This window comes from Papio anubis, chromosome 3 (genome assembly GCF_008728515.1).
Source record: "Papio anubis isolate 15944 chromosome 3, Panubis1.0, whole genome shotgun sequence".
Classification (NCBI taxonomy): Eukaryota; Metazoa; Chordata; class Mammalia; order Primates; family Cercopithecidae; genus Papio; species Papio anubis.
The window spans coordinates 33,582,415-33,606,738 of NC_044978.1; the positions used below are offsets into that span (position 1 = coordinate 33,582,415).

Here is a 24,324-nt window from a genome sequence, read left to right on the forward strand (position 1 = left end):
TGATAGTGGTCAACAAAAGTACTAAAAAGTGAAATATGTATTCAAAAACCCCATATCTCCCAAAACTTTAATCCATTTAAAATAATCCCATTAAATGCTGCCTGTTCAATTTTATTTAAATATCTCTTGGCAGCTACTTCATTTGGAAGTGGCAGCTTTTTTTGACACCAGTAGTTTAGTAAATCCATGGCAGGAGATTGCAAACCAGTTTCCAACTTGATTTAATGCTGTTTTAAGTTTATAAGAAAAATGTCACTATGTAAACAACAGACATTTTGATTAAACACGAAAGTTCTTATTTTGGCTGTTAAATCAATAATGCAGCTGGATTGAAAGTGTTTACATTCCCTCAAAACTGGGCTTCGATTCAGCTAGTATTGCACTGACATCATTTTCCAGCAAGATCTGGCAGCTTTCAGCAGCCAGTTTAGAAATATCCTTTGCAAACAACCACATAATTTTCAATGTTAACACATTTCAAGAAGAGGGTCTCACAAATGCCAATGCTTAAAATAGTATAGTCAATCCAGAAATAGTCTCTTATCTAATGTGTAATTTACTAGTAAAATCTTTTAAGGTAATTTTAACAAGAATATAAGACAAAGGCCTTTGATTGCATTATTTATCTTTTTCACCTGAAACTGACTTTGAACTGTTTCCTATTTTCCCTTGTACAGTAGATTAATTAATATGTAACTCATGATAATGTGTCTTAAGTATGTTTTGGTGACAGAACACCTGAAAACCCTGCTACTTTTTCCTAAACATTGAGCTCCAGTAGAACTTCATAAACACTGATACATTGCTTGATTATATCTACAAACTAGGAATGTTTTGTAAATAGAAAATAAGGCCATATTAAATGTCTAAAACCACAATCACTAGGATATATAGCCATTACCCCCAAAAAGGGGCAGTTGAACAGATCACAAAAGACCACCTGGAGCTTTTCAGGGAACATTAATTTACAACTTGCATATTCAGTATCAGCAACCAGAAGTTAAAGAAAAAATATAATGCTAAAATGGATTCAAGACCCTCCAATAACTATGATTTTATGTGAACTAGAAAAAGGTCACGATGATTCCATTTCAGAAACAAGACACTCTCGTCCAGCTGAGTGAACAAAAGGATTCTAGAGTCTATATTTGAGAGTTACAAACACAGAACTTTTAACTATAGGACCTCAAATTGCTTACCTGTAGAAATTCTCTGACATTAGAGCCCAGGACGCGCAAGATTGTATCATAACCAGATTCTTGGCAAAAGACGAAAAACATCTTTCCAAACATTTGGAGGATTTCTCCAGCATTGAGATCTATTTTACAAGTTCAAGAGGGGAAAAAAAGCATATAATAGGTGAAATATTCTTAATAGAAAGAATGAAGGTAAGTGTTTATTAAAATAATTTAAAATGTCTTCAATTTTTGTGCATGGCAAACATAGATCATAGGAAAAAAATCCCTTCAGGACAATACAATGAAATCAGAGAAGACAATGTATAAACATGTTAATGGTGTACATTTGCATTTACAAGCAAAGCAACCAGTTTTTCAGCTTCTATTACAAATTACAAGTGGAGCATACCTAATCTGAAAATCTGAAATTCGAAATGCTCAAGAAATCTGAAACCTTTTGGTCACCAACATGACACTACACGTGGAAAATTCTACACCTGAACTCGTGATGGACTGCAGTCAAAACGTTGTTTCTTGTGGAAAATCATTTAAAATATTGCACAAAATTGCCTTCAGCCTACATCTATAAGGTGTACATGAAACATAAATGAATTTTATGTTTTGACTTGAATCCCTTCCCCAAGATATCTTCTTATGGATATGCAAATATTCTAAAATCCAAAAAAAAAAAAAAATCTGAAAGCCTAAACATTTCTGGTCCCAAGAGTTGTAGACAAGCGATACTCACCCTGTACTTAATTTTGACCTTTTTAAAGCATATATTTGATATACTACTTCTTTTTTCCAAAAAACACAAATTTTTAAAATCATCAAGAATGCACATGACAATATTTTGATACAAAATAGTCTTTATATAAATATGTGTATTTAATAACTTGATTACATATAATATGTACCCTGGTGTTCTGCTTTTTTCTTAATAAACAATCATTAATATTTCCTAAAACTTAAATTTTCCATATTAATTTTTTTTTTTTTTTTTGAGACAGAGTCTCACTTTGTCGTCCAGGCTGTAGTGCACTGGTACAATCTCGGCTCGCTGCAAACTCCACCTCCCGGGCTCAGGCCATACTCCTGCCTCAGCCTCCCGAGTAGCTGGGACTACAGGCACCCGCCACCACACCTGGGTGATTTTTGTATTTTTAATAGAGAGGGGCTTTCACCACATTGACCAGGATGATCTTGAACTCTTGGCCTCAAGTGATCCACTCACTTCGGCCTCCCAAAGTGCTGTGTATCAATTTTAATTGCTATCTTATTCAACATATGAATGCAATAATTTATTTAACCAATCCCTTCTTATTGAAAATGTAGGCTTTTTTCAGTTTTTGACAATATATGGATCTCTGACATGAAAACACATACATGCATCTTAATGAAAACAGATCTAATAATTTCTTTAGGAAAAATTCCTGAAGAGTTTTAATATTTTTAAAAGGCTTTCATGATGCAAAATTATTCTCCAAAAAAGTTGTCGTAATTATCATCACATTAAAAATATGTATGATTTCCCATTAACTCTACTCCATCATTACACTAGATATTTCCATTTTTGAGACTGCCAAATTGGTAAGAAAAAAGTTATTTCATGTTTGTTTCAATTTTGATTGCTAGAGGCTAGATATTTTTCTTGTTAATATTAAATATTTACCAATCTTTTAAAATTTTTTTTTACTCTACTATAGATAGCATTTAGTTTCCTAGTTATATGTAGCAAAACTAAAATCCTCATTCTATTGTATCCAAACTATAGCCCAGTTAAAAATTAAGCACTATGGGAATAATAGATACCACTTTGAGAACAACTTTTTCTCCATGAAATTTTTAAAACTTTGCCTTCTTCAGGAAGGTATTTGTCTGTGGTAGATCTCAGTTTCACGTTTCTTTTACCAATAGCTAATTTAACTTGTGACTGCAAAAGAGATTTGGAGAAAACACATACTATACTTGAATAACTGCCATATTGTTGACACCACAACTGACGTTGTTACATTAAGTACCAATAATTTTCTTTCCTTCCTGAATACATGGCTTTCTTTTGCAGGAGACAAAGAACTGGGCCTGGCATGGTGGCTCACACCTGCAATTCCAGCACTTTGGGAAGCAGAGCCAGGTAGATAACTTGAGCTGAGGAGTTCAAGATCAGCCTGGGCAACATGATGAAACCTTGTCTTTACCAAAGATATAAAACATTAGCTGGGCATGGTGGTGCATGCCTGTAGTCCCAGTTACTCGGGAGGCTGAGATGGGAGGATCACTTGAGCCTGGCAGGCAGAAGATGCAGTGAGCAGGAGTTAGGCCACTACTGCAGTGCAGCTTGGGTGACAGACCCAGACCCTGTCTCAAAAAAACAAGAAGAAGAACACATTTACTCTTTTCTATTCTCTAAAGAACTTGTAAAAGGAAAAATAAGACTTGGCATAGCCTGAGCCTAACATGATATGTGGATTTCCACCACACAACTGTGCAGGTTGTACAAATGCTCTGCACCACTCACATAACCCTGCGTTGTGATCTTGAACCACGCATTCTTTGAGCTTCTATGTGTAACTTAGCCAAAGAAGGAGAGTTGCATTCAACTTACTGAGGACTTTGCTTGCAGCAGCAACCAAATCATAAGTTTTGGAGTCATCATATATTATTCTGACAAGAAACTGTCCTTCTTCATCTAACTGTGCCTCTTTTCTGGAAAACAAAAACAAGAGAGAGAGAGAGAGAGAGACAGAAAAATTGAAGTTAAAAAAAAAAAGCTACTGTAGGTATAATAATTGTATAAACAATGGTTTTATCTCTGAAATAGAATTTTTTTTGAGCAAATTTGTTTAAACAGCATCATGTACCTAAAATTCTAGTGAGAGAGCAGAAATGATGTCATATCCCCCTCCCTAAATTAAAATGATATATTTAAGTATATTTTAGCAAGATTAACAATACATAGTACTCTACTGCTCAATACAATACCTGCCATTAAATATAATCAATTAAATAACTTTTGGGTTAATAAATGTTTAGCAAGTTTTTGTTGAGTCCCTATTATGTGCCAGACATTGTCCTGGGTACTAGGGGTACAATATTTAGTAAAACAGACAAAAATCTCTGACTTCTTGCAATACATATATTAAGGGAAGACAGACACAACATAAAATTAATAACTAACATATAATGGTAAGTATTATACTTTGGAGAAAAATAAAGCAGAGCAGAGCAGTGGAGAGCTCATGTACAACAGCCAGGAAGGCCTCACTGAGAAGCCGGCATTTGAGTAAAGTCTGAAGGAGCTCCGAGAGTGAGCCACGGGCAATTTAGAGAGCTTGTGCTCTGGGCAGAGGGAAAAACAAGTGCAAAGGGTGAGGCAGGAGCGTGCCTGGGGTGTCGTAGGACAGCAGAGGCCAATGTGGCTGGAACAGAGGAGGGGGAAAAGTAGCTATCAGGGAATGGGTGGGAGAGGTAACATGAGGCTACAGTGCTTGGCCTGGTTGGACATTGGGATAATTGCCATTTCCCTCAAAGAGGTGAAGGGCTTGAGCGCTTATGACATGAGTGGTGATATAAGCTGATCTAGGTTAAAGGGGTTCACCTGGCTGCTGCATTGAGAATAGACTAAAGGGGTACAAAACAGAGGAGGGAGACCATTTAGGAGGCTGCTGCCAACATTCAGGTAAGAAGTGTTGGTGGGCTGGGCGCGGTGGCTCTCGCCTGTAATCCCAGCACTTTGGGAGGCCAAGGCAGGCGGATCACTAGGTCAGGAGATCGAGACCATCCTGACTAACGTGGTGAAACGCCAACTTTACTAAAACTACAAAACATTAGCCAGGCATGGTGGCGGGCGCCGGTAGTCCCAGCTACTCGGGAGGCTGAGGCAGGAGAAAGACATGAACCCGTGGAGCTGGTAAGAAGTGCCTCAAACTCATATATATTCCAAAGGTAAATCCAGCATGATTTGCTATGGATTGGACGCAGGGTGTGAAAGGAGAGGACTCAAGGAGGACACTGAGGTTTTTGGTCTAAGCAACTAAAAGTGTGTTGTCACCAGTAGCAGAATTGGGAAAGACTTGTTGGAGGCAGATAGGGGGTCAAGGTCAAGAGCTATGTTTTCAACATACTAAGTTTGAGATGCCAAGTGGACTGATAAAATCTTCAAATACATCCTTAGCTTATTAAACCCAGTAGCTCAAAACATACACAGTACTAGTGAAAGAAAATTATAATTGTTTTTAATAGTTGTCATGATTATATAAATGTATTTATTTAGGTAGGATTTGAATTACTTTTCTCAAATAAGCATTCAAAGAAGAGGTGAAATCCATTGTTCAAAACATTGCCGCCTACTATGCATGCAACAAAATTGCACATGTACCTCATAAATGTATGTAAATTTAAAAAAACCCACATGGTCAACTGTACAAAAGAACTAAGTTCCAGATATCATTGCCAATGTTAACTTCACAAAAATACATGGAGCTTGGATGTGAACCTCTTACTCTCAATCTAATTCATCGGAATCCTTGTACGTTGCCAGGAGAATACAAAGGAAACTAGCCACTCTAATTAGGCGAGCTTGCAACACAACAGCTCAAATAACTCTTTAAATATTGTCAAGGAAGTCGTTAGTCGCTTTCTCTCTTTCAGAAGCTGTGCTATCACAGCTGCCACTCATGACTATATCTGTGTATGCTCAAGGGGAAAATTCCAAATGGTGGTATGTCTTATATCCATACCTTAGTATGCAGATAGTCTTAAAAACATCCTCTGTTCTTCAGAGCACATAATTTATTTGCCTGCATTTATTCATATTTTTTTAAACACGTTTTCAGTAAGCACACAGATCTGCATTTCAGAGCCCAGGATTTACCAGCTAAATGAACCTGAGCAAATCACATGAAGCACATAAGCATTAAAATCTCTCTTTTCTGGCCGGGCAGGTTGGCTCATGCCTATTATCCCAGCACTTTGGGAAGCCCAGGTGGAGGATCCCTTGAGCTCAGGAATTTGAGAACAGCCTGGCTGACATACTGAGACCTCTTCTCTTCTAGAAATTAAAAAAAAAAAAAAATCAGGCAGGCATGGTGGTGCAAGTCTGTAGTCTCAGTTACTTGGGAGGTTGATGTGGGAGAATCTTGCTTTAGCCTTGGGAGTTGAGGCCTCACTGAGGCGTGATCTTGCCACTGCATTTCAGCCTGGACAACAGAGCCAGATCCTGACTCAGGAAACAAACAAACAAACAAAACGTCTCTTTTCTGAAGTGGGAGCAACAGATAATTCACCTTTCACAACAGTAAAGAGATAAAGTGTACAAAAATATATTCTAAGCAGTTAAAGCACTATACATATTCCCAGTGAGTACAGTGCTCCCCATGTCTACTCAAACAATTATAGCACTGTACATAAAATATGAAATTCTTCTCCCTTTTTCCAAACATAAACAGCTGTTAAACAAGAGCGACACAACTCTTCAAAGACCTCAAGTCTTTTTAATACCAAAAGTCAGTGAGATATCAAAAAATATGAAAACGTAATATACAAACATTTTCTTATCCTCTGATAAACGCTACTATATATTTTCTGCATTCTAATTTCTAATTGTAAAAATATATATAAAGTACAGGAAAGGAAAAACTAAAAAAGAAAATAAGCCTCCACTATCCTGAGATAATCACTGCTAGTATAATTTTCAAGTTGTTCATGCTTTAATATACTTATATATAGAACATACTGCTTTAAAACCTCCTCATTTGAGTGCATATTTGATGGATGTCTTTTCATATCATAATTATACTTCTATACCATGGCTGCATAAAATTGCATTGTAGACATATTGAAGTCTTGGTAGGTAGTTAGATACTTTTATTTTTTCCACAAGTATAAAAAAAGTGACGAGCATCTTTGTAGCTTATTATACTTCTACGTACAAATAGAACAAATTCCTAGGAATGGGATTAATGGTTTAAAGGATATGGATACCCTATGTTTTATCATTTTGCTATTAACATTTTATTATGAAACAACACTGATCTATAGATTAAAATTTTGGAGACTCTGACAGAACATTCTAATCAAAGATACAATAAAGTAGAAATTTATTCATGTTTTCACCATTCTGTTTCTTCCAATTGGAATAAGTCAAATCACCTATATTTCTGTAATAAATGCAGTTTATTTGAAAAACTCACCAATCTCTAGTAACATAAATAAACAAGGTACAAGCAGAATCCACAGTCCCTCTGTGTAAAATAGGGGAACAGCCATTTCCTCAGAAATCCCCTAACCATGGGTCAATGCATTCCTCCTTTCCTTTCTCTCTCTTTATTAAAATAAGCTCCCTTATTGTCGAAGCTTTACTTCCTGAAATGACCAGTGTCAATGCTCCCTGGTGGGGACTGAAATAGAAATTAAATAGTAATACATGGAAGGAAATAATAATCTTCTTTTAAAAATTTAACTCTGAATTCCTTTGAATTATTCAAAGTTCTTAGGACTCTATTTACATCTTTGGGAATGTGGGGCTACCCTTTTTCTTTTTCTATTTTTCTGGTGGAAGAGCTTTACCACAAATATTTGGATGCCTATTATCTCCCAGCACTTTTCTAAGCACTTTTAATATATCAACAACAAAAGAGATAAACATCCCTGCCCTTATAAAGCTTATATTTTAGCTGGCAGATACAAGTAATAAGCAATAAACATGATGTATAACAAAATGATATAATATGTTATAGGAATATCACATTATCTTATATCAAATATCTTATAATATGATATAAGATGCTATAGGAAGAGGTAGCTCAGGATAAAGACATGATAGTGGAAATGTAAGTGGAAGGGGCTGGATGCAATATACATATGAGGATAATATACATACATGCTCATGGTAGGCTTCATGGGGACAGCAACATCTGAGCAAGGACTTGAACAGGAAACCTCCGTCCTTACCACCTTACACCTAACCTTTCTGGGGCCACTTCCTTTCCTTCTCTAGCCTATTCTTCATCTTCTTTCCTTTCAGGGGAAAAGTTAATTGGAAATATTGCAAAAGTTAATTGGAGGTATCACAAACTCTTTAGTTTGAAGTAGTTTAATACACTAAACTGAGATGGAGAACTTAGTGGAAAAGGAATAATAACTAAGAGAATTAATTTCAGACAATATGGCCGTGGAAGCTAGTAGAAATTTTGAATCAACAAAGCCTTCTCTGTTGTCTCTCAATTCTCAACACAACTTTTCTTTTAACTTTTAGGTAAATTTATATATAAACAGACTTCATGCTGTCAAATGTTTTAGCCTCCAGAAAGCACTGAGATAAGATGATAACCATTTCCCAGAACTCTGCAAAATATAGCTGTCACTGTTCTTTGAGGAAAGGTTTAATAGCTTCCCTTTCCACATTGCACACTTCTTTCTCTCCTTAGCTTTAGAGCTGTTTTTTCATCTGCTACCTAAAGTCACAGAGGGCAACCAGTAAAAGTAAGAAAAGTCAGGAAGTAAGCTAATATGTAGATTACATAAACAATTTACATAATTCAAGTAATATTACCTCATTATTCTCCATCCCCCACTTTGCTATCCCATAACTTTTAAGTTCTTTCCTCAAAAGCAAAGGCAAGAATAACACTTCTAATAATTTAAAATTTATTTTTGTAATAAGTAGAATTTGTATGGACTTAAATTATCCAAATTCAGCCAAGTACATTAACCAAATTTTCTAGACTCAATCATTCTTTCAGAATTATTTTTTGAGCTCCAATTTTGTTTAAATTGTTGCATTATATATACATTGTTACATTATTATTGCGTAATTATATAATTACATCACAGGTCAATTATGCAATTTCCTTATTATTTAAATTATACTTATTTTACATGTGAGAAAACCCACAGGTTTCCCTGAGAACCACAGTTTAAGATTTGCCTGAAAATTTTGGACACACTGTCATTTTTTTCAATGCTTCTTAGATGACAAAAAATATTATATAAACTATAAGTAAATTGGATTAAACTGTGTTCAAGAGTGCTCATCTATCAAATAATAACCAACAGCACTACAATCCTCATGCGTCCTAGTTTGTGTTACATTCTGTTGTTACTTACTATTATTATTTTTATTTTTAAAAGCCCTACCAAATCCCAAGTGAACATAGTCTTTCACTATTTTCAAATACTATGACTTGCTGTATTTACATACCCAATGACTCTGCTTGGTTTAAGCATTAAAATTTTCTATTCAGTGGATTACTCAATGAAAGAGATCAGCAGACAATAATAAATATTTAGAGAGGTTGAAGTTTAAAAACACTTTCATTGGCTAACAAGCAAACCTAGATAAAGAGAAATTCCCTTGATTTCATCTATGTCATAAGTCATAGTCTTTCCTCACACAGTATGGAAAATAAACAACTAAGCCGATCCCATGTGCAGTTTGGGCAGATTCACCTCTTGGTGTTTCATTTCCTCATCTGTAAAACAGGCTAACAGCAGCAGTTACCTCCGGTCATTGTGTTGGTTAGCAGAATTAATCCATGCAAAAACCTCAGGATAGTACTTCTCGCACACTTAATGCCTGATATTTCCTCTAACTGGTATGTTGGAGAAGATGAAGAAAGGGAAAAAGGAGAAAGAGGAAATGGCAAGTGGAAGAAGAGAAGGGAGGAATGACAACAAAATCTTAGTCATTTTTATTCAGAATCAAATGATTAAACTAAATATGTGCACTTAGTATGCAGATTCGCTGATAGAATTTACTAACTAAAATAGCCAAGATAAAACAAGCTTTGTCTCCCCTAAGAGCTTTAAAAATAAAGATCAAATTCTCACCTGGGAGCAAAATCAGAAATAATCACATTCTTGGTATTTGTAGCCACAATAACTGTTTAGAAGTTGAATGCGTATAAGTGAAATAGTTTCCCAATAGCAGTCAACTTCCTACTTACTCTTATTTGCTGGAATTTAAGCAGATCCTTTATTTATACTAATTACCCTTCCACAAAAAGGTAGTTGGTATTTTTATAGTGGCGGTGTTTGGTAAGTTGGGATTTTTTTTTTTTTTAATGTAATTACTGGTGCCTAACCCAGGTGCCTGGAACTGCGCATATGCTTAATACAGGTATACATGTTTAAAAATTAGTGAATGAATGAATTAAATCGATTTCCCCATGTTTCTAAGCTCTCTACAAACAAACAAAACAAAACAAAACAAAAAAAAACAAGCAATCAAACATTATTGACAAAAGTCCATCATTTGCTTTCAAAATTAAGAATCTTTTTTAATTTATTTTTTAAAACTAGGTATACAATTTGTCCAAAATGTCCAGGTAACATTTCTTATAATTTCACATACAAGGAGATATTCCTTAACTACAATATGTGAACACAGAGAAACTGAATTCATATTCTGGCCTTGAGCTTCTGCTACTGTACATTTTTAGAGTAAGTTAAGAATATGATAAGACTGCTATATTTCAGTTAAAGAAGTTTTCCGTGGAGTATTTTGAAATGGGAGAGCCTGAACACAGGCATGTTGAAAACATAATCTCAACACAAGGTCTGCTCTTGGGCAGAAAAGGTCAATCAGGATCAAACGATCAAACTGACCAATGACAGCTCCAAGACACTATTGATCCCGTAAACAACACTATCAGAACACATGCTGTATCAAAAAGCAGTATGTAGATGTCGTCTTGATAATAAATCCTAGAACGGTCCATTGATGTGAGCTGAAATGGTACCACAATGTTGCATTGTCCCCAACCATTATTAAAACTAAAATCCCCCACTATAAACTGTGGATAGGAACTATATATAACATCTAAAAAAGTAAAACTTTATATTCTTTTTTTATAAGTGGCTGTGAAGCATGAATAGCCTCTGAGTTTTCAATAGCCTAATCTAATGATTCTCAGTAAGCCTGAACCCCAAAGGAGAGACTCTAGTTTGAGGGAGCTGTCAAGTGGAGAGCCAGGCCCTTTAAATCCAGTAACGGCTTCATGCCTGAACCCCCTTTTAGTTGGTAAAGGTCAGTCCTTTCATGTCAATGTGTTCACTCATCCAAGCACTGTAAACAGTAACAATAAATGCTCTCATGAGTAACACCCATACCTTAGTTTTAGGGGAAGCAACAACAGTCTTGATACATAATTGCAAGTTTCTTTCTGTGACCAGCCTGACACAAGAGACCCTTAATGGTAATTTCTCCAATTTTGAAAACATATCCACAAAACTTACAAACCTTCATTTGAGCTGCTGAGCCATTGTCAGCAGCTTTAACAGACAAATGAATTTACTTAGACACTTGTGTGTATGCTTTATGTCAATTCACCTTTAAAAATATTATTGTCAAAAATCTCCTGTACGCATGCTTGAACATTCCAAGAAAAAAGAAAAATCAGCAGGTAGCACTAATACACAGAAACATTGCCCATGTCCTTGCTAAATTGGTTGTCTATAGGTCTTTCTCTTTGGAAGAAAACATATAACATGATAATTATGACTTTATCTGTGTTCAAATCCCAGCTCTAATAATTAATAGCTGAGTGTTTGAGGCAAGCTTTTTTTAAGCCTCTATTCTCTTATTTGCAAAATGAGGATAATGAAGGAATCTATTTTCTGTGATGGTAATGAGGATTAACTGAGATAATGAGTATCAAGCATGTAGGACTGTGACTGCAGAAGCATATGGTATGTGTTTAATATACGTGACATATTACATTCAAAATAGCATGACGTGGTGAGAGCCCATCTGGTTTTCAAATTTAATTTCATTATTCTAAACATTGAGCTATGGTCTATGACACTGACTTTAAACAGCACCACACATCCCTGCCTTTTAGGCACTTGCTAAAGGATTTAGTCATGTCCTGAATTCAATCTAGCAATTGTCTTTTGACGTATGAAATCGTCATTCTAACAATAAAGTTCTTAGTCCTTCCAATATATCCACATATGACATGAGAAAACATAAAGGAACTCTGACGGTTCCAAAAGGAAGTGCTGTTATGTATTGCTACATTTCTGCACCTTCTGCCTTTGCTGATATAAGAAATGTTTATTTTGCACAGCAATGTCACTATTAACAATTACAATGAACAATTACAGTTAGCAATATTATAATGAATACTTGAAATGTGTTAAGAGGGTAGGCCTTAAGTGCTCTCACTACAAAAAAAAGAGGGTACCTATGTGAGGTGATGAATATGGCAATTGGCTTGATTACAGTGATTATTTCACAATGTATATGTACATCAAAACATGAAGTGCACCTTAAATATATACAACTTTTATTTGTCAATTATATCTCAATAAATCTGGGAGAAAAAGAAATGTCTATTTGAAAACAGCTTTTATTTAAATAGTAGTTGAAGATGTCACCATGCTGACATAAATTCTGGTTGCAGAAAAAAATCTTTGATAAAAATATGTATGTGCTCTATTCTTTGGAAATGAAAAATGTGAAAGATACATCATTCATGTATAAACATCCATATTTTTATTACAGAAAGAGAGCCTGATATTTTATTGAATATACAGAGAGAGGGAGAGAGAGAGCACTCTAGAAAGAGTTATGGAGGCTAGAGTCATGGAGGATAGACATTAATCAGCAGTACAAATACTTAAGTACAAGCTCTTGGATTATATCACTGTGACGGAAAAGGAAAAGTTTGGATGTGAGAGAAGGTTCCCTTAAGAAGTGACATTTGTTTTGACATCTCAAAGCTGAGAGGTGTTTACATTTACAGGAGGGTTGGGGAGGGTGAAGAAAAGGAGACCATACCAAGCACAGTTGTTAAATGGACACATTTAAGGCTCAGTGTGGCTGAGAAACTAAAAACAGGCCAATGGGGCTGGAATGCTAAGGGTATGTAGGACAAGTTGAGTGAAAGGTTTCCATGTTTGGGTTATCTGAAGATTGACCACAAAGAATTTCAATAAAGTTAACAATTTCATAATTCATGATTCAACAATGAAGGGGAAGTAGACCAGAATAAGCAACAGAACCAAAGCCATGGTAACAAGGAGGTCCAATAAATACTTCAGAATGTCTACTTTTAGCTGGAATAAAAACAACTTTAACTTCACTATTTTTGATATAGTTTGACACAGAAAAAGATGCTTCATTTTGCTAGACACAAACAATAAAGATTTTTTTTCCTCCCATCATTTCCTCTTTAATGAACAAGGAGGCAAAGGAGAGAATGAAAAACCTGCAAGTACTCACGTCTGCTGAGCTGTTACCCTTGGATCTAGCCAGTTAGATTTCTTTATAGCATTCATTTCCTTAAGTGTGTTTTCCTGTTGATGTCTGCACAGCATCAACCCATAACTATAGTTTTCCAACACATTAAAGAGAAACATTTGCTAGAGGCCCTTATTCTGGAGAAAGGCAAGAAAGTAGAAAGGACATTGTTCTTGCAAATCATAACAATGCTTAGTAAATGTTTGCCAAAACTACATCTGGGTATATTAAGGGTGAGAATACAGATTTTCTGATTTCTGAAGTTCACTGTAATGTGCAAAGATCCTTCTGACACACCAAATTAAATGATGTGCTCCTCTGATTTTTTTTAATTCTCTAAAATTGCAGAATGCAAGGAAAATAAAGACTCCAAGACCCAGTTTGACTTCTGGGGAATACCTCAGATCATCAGAACCAAAATAAAACTCAAAAGAAACACCCACAAACCCCCTGAGATCATGTGATGACCCGCCTTATCACCTAGGTGCCTGCCATGCTGCTCCCAGACATGGTCCAGGTTCTGGAAGAGTCCTGTGCAAAGAGCTCACTAGCAGGTATGTGATGGAGTATACACATGGGCATCCAGTTCCAGCCACAAAAGATAACTTCAAACATTACTGAGCTTGTCAGCCAACATACAATACAATGCAATGCTTTCCTCTGTATTTCAGGTTAACTGGCAGATCTTTCTACAGAAAAGGATCCTGATCCTAACAATGATCTGGTTTACTTATTTCCTTAGTCTGTATATTAATGTGTTTATTTGTACTGAGGAAGTTTCTGGGTAAGAAAATAAATGCGGTTTCATTTTTGTATGTATACTACATTAGTTCCTATTTCACAATTATATCTTAAAAGAAGCATTAAACCCGGCACCAGAAGAACAAGGGCTGAAGTTCTGACTTTTCAGCTTCCCATATATAATTCTCTGGGACAGGAAGTAATTACATATGGGAATTAACCTCTTGGAAAATCAACTTTGTTATTTAAAAAAAATTGAGCCATAAAGTCCTTTCCTCTTTCAAATGGATGTTGTAGCAGTCAATCAAAATTATAAAGAGAACAAAACTTTAGAAATTTGAAATTGCTTTATAATATAAAGTACACTTACTACTTTAAAACATACATAGGCTTATTCCTACTTAAGCAGGTCTACAGAAAGGTATATAAGTTTAAATCACACCTTCATACATATGAAAATCTGAATAAACATAGCAAAACATGGTGATGTGCTCTTTTGTTTGTTTTAATTTTGGATATTAAGAGCATATGTTGCATTTCAAAACAAAATAATGAAAAATGATGATGATGATGATTACTTATCCTAGAGTGCTAAAAAAATTTAGACTGATAGAATATAGACTGCAATAATATTTTTAAAGGAGGGCTTAATATCTTTCAAGTAAATTGGGGAAGTGGAAAGTTTAAAAACTCTGATTCTAGAGTAAAATAAAACATAATCGTCATTTATTAAGCTATTGTCAAGAACTATGTTAAGCATTTTGCAGACATTATTCAATGTATTACATCAACTCCATAAAGTATTATTCTTTTTCCTTTATGCAGTGGAGGCTTGGAAAGTTTAGGCAACTTGGAAAGTCCCATAACTAGTTTATAGCAAAGCTTTTGCTTATTTGAACCATAATGATTAATTTGTGATTAGCAAATTTAAAAAGACACATTAATTTCAAAACTGGAAGCATATGCTATCCAACAGACAAAAGGTTCCTATATTTGAGTTACAGGCAGGAAAATAAAAACAAATAATAAGACTAAAATATCATGAAATCTCTAGAATTTTGTTTGAAGGTAGGGATTACATCATTGCTTTTCTATCCTCAGTGCCTAAAACGCTCAGTGCCTATGCTCATTAAAGATAAACATTGAATCTGATTAAGCCAGGACAGCATACTTTTTTTTTACAGACTTTTAATCATTTGGGATTTTTCACTGTTTTGGATCTATCTTCATAATTTGTATGTTTCAGTGAGGTTAGAAAATCTAAAATTGGGCTGGGCGAGGTGGTGCATATAATCCAATACTTTAGGAGGCCGAGTCCAGAGGATCACTTGATGACAGGAGTTTGAGACCAGCTTGGGCACATAGCAAGACCTGTCTCTAACTGCTCTTCTCTGCTGCCACCCAGAAAAAAAGAAGGAAAGAAAGAACAAACGAAATCTAAAATTAAACCCAGTAATTTGACGCAATGATGAGTTTAGTCAGGGCTGATGGAAGGATAACAGAGATGGGAAATCAAGTATTCAGGTGTTTTTCTAGGGTATATCACTCCTAACTTTATTTATTTTCTACCCTGATAATTTATTTTTGTCACTACTTAGAAACCATAGCCTCTTAAAAGGACTGTCTGAATATTGAAAGGAAATCAACAAAACAAACTTTGAAATAGATTCAGAGGTCTCTTGCTTTTTCATATTTCTTATGGTCTAAATCAGAGGTCTGCAAACTATAGCCCATGGATCACATGTAGCCCACTTTGTCTGGTTTGGTTGGTTGGTTGTGTTATCCTGCTCCAAGAGCTCACAATGGTTTTAATATTTTTAAGTGGTTACATTTTAATAGTTATATTGATTCCTACATAATACCCTCAATTTTACCTTGGCCTGCAACACTTAAAACATTTACTATCTGGCCCTTTAAGAGAAAGTTTGCTGGCCCTTGGTCTAGACAATTTTTCTTCTTCTTAAGAGGAATTTAAAACTTTTGTGAAATGGTTATATTGTTGGTAAGAGTGTAAGTGGATACTGAGTTTACAATGAAGCATTTTTGGCCCTTATCCACTTAGAATTTTCTGTCTGCTGTCTGGAATCTGTTACTTAGGGTTTTATTTGTCATTAAATGTTTGGCATCTTTTTCCATCCTTTCTCATGAAGGATGGATGGCCATTTCCTAGTGAAGCAAAAAAGTATTATGTAAATTTGTATAAACATCATTTTAGATAGCTTCTCAAAGACCAAAAGAAAAAATAAGAGTTTGGTACTTACTGAGACAAAAACATTTTTTTTTCCTCCTATATTCAATTGCTTATAAAAAGTTAAAACTGAAAGCATCTTGGACCAATGACTGCTGTAATATTCCCTGAAGCAGAGGGTAGGGAGGGGAGGAGGAACCAGAATCACCCAAGGAGAATTTTTCAATTACACTCCTCCAGGTTCTCCTCCCCTCTCCCCAGGTAGCAAGATTCTTTTCTGTGGAAAGCAAATGCTCTTCCAGGAAGCATTTAGTAATTACTCAGGGGTATTGGATTGGAAACCAAGGAGCAGCTTTAATCCCCTCAGTGCAGAGAGTTCAACCATGTTCTCTAGCCCAGACACTAAACTACATCCAAGACCAGCTGGGGTCCACCCAAAGATGCTTAGACAAATAAAGAATCAACACTAACACCTGGATTACCAACTCCAGTGTGACTAACAGTTTTTCCCTTGCAGGGGCATAACCTTGAGGCAATTTTATTTAAGAAGAGACCCATATAACTTGTTTCATTTTTACCAGAAAAATTATGTTGTGGATGATTGGAATTTTTATTATTTAGACAAATTATGAATACTGTTGGAAGCTACTTAAAAATAAATTAGTAAGTTAATAAATAATTTTTTTAAGTAGAATGGAACAATATTCTCAGCTTGATTTTGCAGAGCTAAATTATCAGCAATTGAATCTTTACATATTTGGACTTTCTCTGGGAAAATATGAGCAATATAAACAAATCTCTTGATAATTTTAACTTTTTAAAATGTCTGATACATTTCCCTATAAAGTATTATTTTTCATCTCTGTATTTAACAGTGATCTAAACTGATAATGGCTAGGATATACAATCTAAATCTGGTTAAATTACATAATGACTGTTTAATCATAATAGCCATCTTTTATTCTGCTCTAAAAATTCTAAGCATATTCATTGTCATAGCATATCTACCAGCACATTTGGGAATTTCTATCTTACAGATGCAAAAGCATCATATGGAGGATATATATATATATAGCATTTATAAATTCACAAAGGAAGTGGCTTAAAAATAATTCGGTAGTTAAGTTATACTGTTAACAATCTTTTTTTGATGTCTGCCTTCTCAATATCTGTCTACTAAGCAAAATAAAAATTATAATGGTATTAAGATGGCCAGAAAATTCAAATCCCAAAGTAACTCTTGGTGCCTATGTTCTCATTGGATTCGACCACATAATTGCCAAATCTCTGCTTCTGTTTATAATATGTAGATAATATGCCCTGTGGATAACACAAATGGTTTCTGAAACATGAAAGAAATGCTCAGTGATACAGATCCTGGGGAAAGAAAAGTTAAATTTTAGTGCTTAATATATAACCCTGGTCATTTCTATGGAAACAGTCATGAGAAATCACCATCATGTAACTGCATAATAAGGCCTATTAGAATTGATTGCTAATAATTGTAATATGCTTAGGGAAAAAGAGCATGGAAGCCTCACCTACTTGAGACAACAAAATGAAATCAGTAAGTACAGGAAATCAGAGTCAATAATAACAGTGTATTCCCATCTACCCACCCAGGTAACCCTTCCTTCTAACTTTGTTACAAAGATAGTCTGACTGTTGTGCTAATATGAAAACCCATAAATATGGTTTTGGAGTAGCTAGTTGGTGGTGGTCGGCTATTCCGTAAGTTACATGCAAATTTTATGAGAGTGAGAAGGAAAAGGAGAGAGAACTTTATTAGAGTGAAATAGTCAACCTGCCTGCAGACATGCTGACCCGTGAGTCATTCCAACAGGTTTAAACCCTCAGGTGGGTGTGGTATTTCCATTCATACCCCCAGTACTGGGCTCAAAGCTCCAGGACTAAAATTAGAATGCCTCCTAGAACTGTAAGTCTTCAACACAGTAGAAAAAAAAAGGCGGGGGGGGGGGGAGGGGGCGGGCAGTGGGATTTGGGGAAAACGAAAAACTTCCAATTTTCACTTAATTTAAAAATGAATAAATGCGCTTAATTCACTGTTGCCCAAGAAATAATCTCCTGCGTGTTTTAGCATACCAAAAAGTCCTAACTTATGCCAGGTGTGTAAATCATAAAGAAGCCGAAGTCTCCCATTTGTTTCTAAGGCCTCCGGGCGCAGGAACCTCTCGGAGGCCCGTGTGCTCCCCCGGGGCTCTGTCCGCGTGGGAGCTGCCCGGCCCGCTGAGTCTGGGAGCGCCGGCAGCGCGTTCCCACGCTCAGGCCGGGTTGGGAAGCCGTGGTGACCCCTAGGGGCTCCTTTCCGCGGTTCTCGCCCTCGCAGCCCCGCCCCAGCCGCCCCTCCCCTCCTGGTTCCAGTCCCAGAGCGTGGGAGCGCAGCTGCAACGGGGAGCGCGCGGGGAGGCACCTCCAAGGATGCGCGAACGCGACCCGGCCAGCCGGCTGAGGACCAGGCGAAGGGCGGGGGGCCTCCCACACTGGGCGCCGACCTGGGCCACAGCCAGGGGAACCGGCCACTTACTTGATATCTTCCCACACCTCGGGGCCGTAATTGCGGATCACCAGCAGCTCCAGGGCGTGATTCACAAATCCGTACTGCGGGGACAGGGAGAGACTCGAGCGTCAGGGACCCAATGTAGCTGAGAAGCGGCTTGGGGGCGAGGCTGCTGCCTCTGCTCCCAAGGCGTTGGCTTAACCTTTCACCCCGCCCCTGACTCCTCTCCCTTAGGGGTACTATGTACCGAAGGGGTTGGATTGTGGGGGCGCAACCCCGCAATCCCTGGTGGATTCTCCCCGTCACCATCCGCCCCACCCCCACGCTACCTTCCCACCCTCCTCACCTGTCACCGCTCCGGGAGAGGCTGGGCATCGGGGGCAGGGCGGGGACGCGAACCCGGAGCCTTCCCTGCCGCCTGCGCTCAGCCTCCCACAGTGGTGGGGCCGGCCAGAGCTGGGAAGACCCCACGCCTCCGTCGCACCTCCCCTTCCCGAGCTCAGGAAGCTGCGGTGTGGAGCTGCGAACCCGCCTGGGAAGCAAAGGCACCGATCGCCCCCGCCACGACTCGCGGCGTTCCCACCTCCCCTGACTGGGCGCGGGCAAGGAGTGAGGCTGCTCCCGCTGCCGGCGGTGAGCTCCCAGGGCCCCCGAGCCAAGCTCCGGCTGCGCGGTCAGTTCCCTCGCTGCCAGGCCGGACGAGGAGGGATGAGGTTCCGGCCGCACCCGGCTGAGAGCACTTACCATGGTGTCTGCACCGGGAGCCGGGGAGGCAGCCCCCAAGCAGAGGCACGGCCGAAGGGACCCAGGCAGCGGCGGCAGCGGCTACAGCGCAACCGGGCCGGGGAGGCAGCATCGAGCTGGAGCAAGCACAGCCGCGTCGGCCCGCCCTGATTGCCACCTCTTCCCGGCCAATGGCGAGTCGAGCCGCAGGGGGCTGGTCGGTGCCCCCCTGTTCTTCAACCAATAAGGGACAGAGGAGGGAATTCGGATGCTCTCAATGCTGCTGCGCTACAGTGCCTTCCCGCCCCCGCCTGGTGACAAGGCCTTCATTTGAGGCCGTAACAATGACAGTGGAGAAGCCCCAGCAGTGCTCCTTGCATGAATTCTGGAGAGGAGGAAATGCAGCTCTTGTGGACCTACTAAATGTATTATTATTCAGAGATCTGCCCTCAGTGGTTAACACAAGCAAAAGGGGGCCGGGCGTGTTTATTGTGTGAGCGTGTATGCGTGTACTTTGCAATGGACAGACCTTAAAAGGAATATCCTCCGTTGTTGATATCCTCATGCTTATCTTTGTCTTGCGGATAAACATTTCCTCTGAGGCTTGGTCCCACAACAGTTTATGGCAAATTTAAAGCTAGTAATATTGAGAAAAACACATTTTTACTTCTAGTCAGTGAGACTAGTTGAGTGAACCACCAAAAATTTTCAGTAGCGTAGTTTGGTGGGCATCATGTTAAATCTAGTCCTGCCCTTTACTAAACTGTACAAGATCCAGCGATGTTCTAGGCTTGATCCCAATGGCACACCTTTCCCTACTCCATGTCCGGGAGCCATAATTCCGGGGAGTTTGTAATACTCTAGAGCGGGCCTCTGTTGCTGTTTCTCAGCAACAGAGGAACTGGAAAGGGACCAGTACAAAATGCACAGACTTTACCTACTCTACCTGCAGCTTACGTTCTACCAGGCCCTTAGGTTAGTTAACACTCTGAGTCCTGCCATAGAGAGAAGATTAGAGGAACAGGAAGTGGCAGCTTATTAAAGCTATTTGTACGTGAGGTATATAGATTCCAGTTGACTTTTAGGGCAAGGTCAGAAGTGAGGTCATCAGTCTAAAGTGGACCTGAGAAGCCAGATGGTATTCTAAGATGAGAATAGTTTGTTGTGAGAACAGTCTCAATATGGTTAGAGAAAAATGTCAGAACAACAAGATTGTGCTGACATCAGAACCCAGAGAGCTATGATGAAGGAAACTGATGAAGAAATAGCGGTATATAGCAAACAAGCAAAACAACAAATTACTTTTAAAATTTCCATCAATGGTGGAATGAGTAAATAGATTACAGCCTTTTGTACAATCTAACACCTTGTTTTAAACAACTATTAAAATATTAACCATTATTTAACAACCATTAACCACTAATTTTGAACCATTAAAATGGCACATTAAACAACCATGAAAAAGCAGGAGGGTGACTAGAACATGATGATGCAGAAAAGTATTGTCAGGTTTACAAAAAAACACATGAATGTAATAATTTTCCATTTTTTAGAGGTAGTGCACAGTAATGTGCTATGTGTGTAATAACACAGGCACATACATGTTGCTGTAAGAATAATTGTCTGGGAGGAAACACAGGAAGTGTTGATATGGCTACCGTCTGTAATTAGAACCAGTGACTGGAATGGCCATGACTCTTACTTTTTATAACTTTCTGTATCTTTTGATTGTTTTTCTACATAGATTAATTTTGTTTAGTGTTACATAACTGAATTTTTTTTTAACTTTTATTTTAGTTTCAGGGGTACCTATGCAGGTTTGTTACATAGGTAAATTACATGTCTTGGCGGTTTGGTGTGCAGATTACTTTGTCATCCAAGCACTAAGCATGGTACCCAATAAATAGTTTTTTGATCCTCACCCTCTTCCCACCTTCCATCCTCAAGTAGGCCCCAGTGGTTGTTGTTCCCTTCTTTGTGTTCATGTGTACTCCATGTTTTGCTCCCACTTGCAAGTGAGAACATGTGGTAGTTGGTTTTCTGTTTCTGTTAGTTCACATAGGATAATGGTCTGCAGCTCCATCCATGTTGCTGCAAAGGACATGATCTCACTCTTTTGAATGTCTGCATAGTATTCCATGGTGTATATGTACCACATTTATCCAGTCTACCATTAATGGGCATCTAGGTTGAGTCCATGTCTTTGCGTATAGTGAATTCACATATGAATTCACATATATTCACAACTATTCACTTTGTGAATTGTTTATTTCATTCCATGTGACTAGTGCTGCAATGAATGTATATGCATGAATGTGCCTTTATGGTAGAATGATTTATACTCCTTTGGGTATATGCTCAGTAATGAGATTGCGGGGTCAAATGGTATTACTGTTTTAAGTTCTTCGTGAAATCACCAAACTGCTTTCCACAATGGCTGAACTAATTTACATTCTCACCAGCACTATATAAGAGTTCCCTTTTCTCTATAACCTTGCCAGAATCTGTTGTTATTTGACTTTTTAATAATATAGATAAAATCATTTTTAACTTGTTAAAAAATTAAAAAAAAAAAAAAAAAAAAAAAAAAAACTATGTCTCTTATCTGTTCATCTTTGAGCAAGAAGCAATGAACCCATGCTCTCTCGTTTAGGGTATGTTGTGGTGTCCTCCACCTTAAACTTTACGTAGGCAAAAGATAAGGAGATTGAATTGTTCTCTGGGAATGAAAAATGAGGAAAGCTCACTTAGAGAAACATATGAGAGGAAATGAATAATTAGCATTTCTGCTGATGTTCCTTTCTCTCTCTTTCTGTTCTTCTACCCTCACTTTTCCTTTTGTCCAATGACTTTTTGCACTTATTGTCGTTTTTGTCCAACACATTTTTGCATTTGTAAATGTTTATACTGTTTTATTTCCAATTGTCTTACATTCATTCTGAATCTAAAAGAAGTTCTAGACACTAAACATTTGCTGACTTTTGCTTGGCCCACAAGATATTACACACGCTGTGATGTTCAGGGACAGAAGGATGCCTGCCAGCTATAGAGGATCTCAAAAGGGGGTCACCATGCTTCTATAAAAGCTCCCTACCTATTGTCACCACTGCTGGCCAAGTAGCATAGGAATCATATCAGGTAGTAAATTATGCTGTATTCTCTGAACAATGCATTGCATTCTTGTATGTATGCACCAAGCTGAGGAGAAGCAGTTAAAGATGAAAAGGAAGAGCTTAGGGAATGGCTTAGCCAGCTCTAAAATCAACATGAAGATCAGTCTAATGAAAGAACAATAAGTAAAAAGGCAATATGTGGTTTTCAGAAATGTCAGCTGAAGTGACTCACATTTTCAGCTAATAAAAATAAATTACTTTGGTAAGTTAAGTATTGTAATCATTGTTTTCAAGACTTTGCCAGTTAATGTGAAAATTAGAAACCTTTGATTAAGGACAAAGGAAGCACATGTTTGGGGGTGTTCCCAGGTCTGTGCGTGTGTTTCTCAAAGCTTTGGTGTTTTGACAGTTTTTTCTATCATGGAACCATGGCTTCCATTTTTGGATCATTTTATGGAGCAGTATGTTATTTAATTTCAACTATTTCTTATACAATGATTTGCTTTATGTTCATGTGCCTCTTTAATCTCTGTGGCTAAGAGTCCGATATTGATTTTTTGTGAAGCTTCTGCTGCTGATCTTGCTTAGTCACACAATAATCACATCTGTTGTCCTGATTTTTGCTAATATAGTCACTCAATACTTCAAGCAAGGAATTCAGAATACTTAGAAGCAAAGAGAAAAGCACATTCTAAATGACACATTCTGTGATGTGATTCTAGACCAATAGAACAAAGAGAGATCTAAGAACTCAGATTCCTAAAGAAGTGACATTCAGATTTATTGTTCACTTGCCAATGAACTGTAAGTTTTGTCATATGAAAAAGGTAGTATTGAATATTAAAAGAAGTACTTTTCAAAATTACTTTTTTCTACATCAAATTCTTTTAATATTTACCTTGCCATCAGAACTTATAAACAAAAAACATTAGTCATGCATACATATATATATATATATATCCATTTCTTTATAGGGTTTAAGTAATTATGTGTGAAAATTAAAAGAAATTAAAAGAGAATTAAAGATGATGCTTAGTATCGATGTTATAGTAATTAAAAGAATTAAGTTAAATAAACACATCACTATATCATACTGGGAGTATATGAAATTAAATAAAAATGTTTTATTTTTGAGAAAAGCTTTTGAATACCAGATTGAGCTCTAAAGTTATGCTTCTGAAGTCAACTTGATTAAAATAAAAACTGACTTGTTCTTATTTTGTTTATAGCCTAAGCTTGTACATGGCTGGGAGAGATTATCTTAACCTTTTTTTTTAGTTTAGTAAGGATAGATCTGCTATGATTATGTCAAAGATTGATCAACTTTGAGCATTGAAAGGTATTTTGGAGGTCATTTAGTCAAACTTTATTTTCCTATATCTGGAAACCTCGTTATGAACTTGTTGGGGAACAGTGAAAACTTAAAATCTTAGCCAAGAAGTATAATTAGTAATGAATTGATGTCCTCAGAAAGTTTGGAGGATATTAAGATGCCCATCGAACTAGAGCTAAATATATTTTCTTTCCCATAGTCTCACCCAGTGGAAGTTGGAATCTAGATTTCAAAAGCTGTCCATAACTCTCAAAAGCCTCTAGATACTATATTAAAATATTGTTCT

General features: G+C 37.3%; 1 protein-coding gene across 4 annotated transcripts in view; it reads right to left on the reverse strand.

The window, feature by feature from the left end:
• The window catches only part of GUCY1B1 (guanylate cyclase 1 soluble subunit beta 1), a 48,447-nt gene extending 28,668 nt beyond the window's left edge, over window positions 1–19,779 (reverse strand). Inside the window, exons 1-4 of one of the 4 annotated variants that reach the window (XM_021938889.2) lie at window positions 19,614–19,779; window positions 18,897–18,970; window positions 3,784–3,884; window positions 1,200–1,318 (exon numbers count right to left, since the gene is read on the reverse strand). In XM_021938889.2, the coding sequence (XP_021794581.1) occupies window positions 1,200–1,318; window positions 3,784–3,884; window positions 18,897–18,970; window positions 19,614–19,616 (297 nt within the window). In that variant the 5' untranslated portion in view covers window positions 19,617–19,779. Of the gene's footprint in view, window positions 1–1,199; window positions 1,319–3,783; window positions 3,885–5,917; window positions 6,021–18,896; window positions 18,971–19,215; window positions 19,573–19,613 lie in introns of those variants that run through there. The other 3 variants (XM_021938890.2, XM_021938892.2, XM_031664198.1) reach the window with 3 other exon arrangements.
• Between the last annotated feature and the right edge of the window lie 4,545 nt (window positions 19,780–24,324).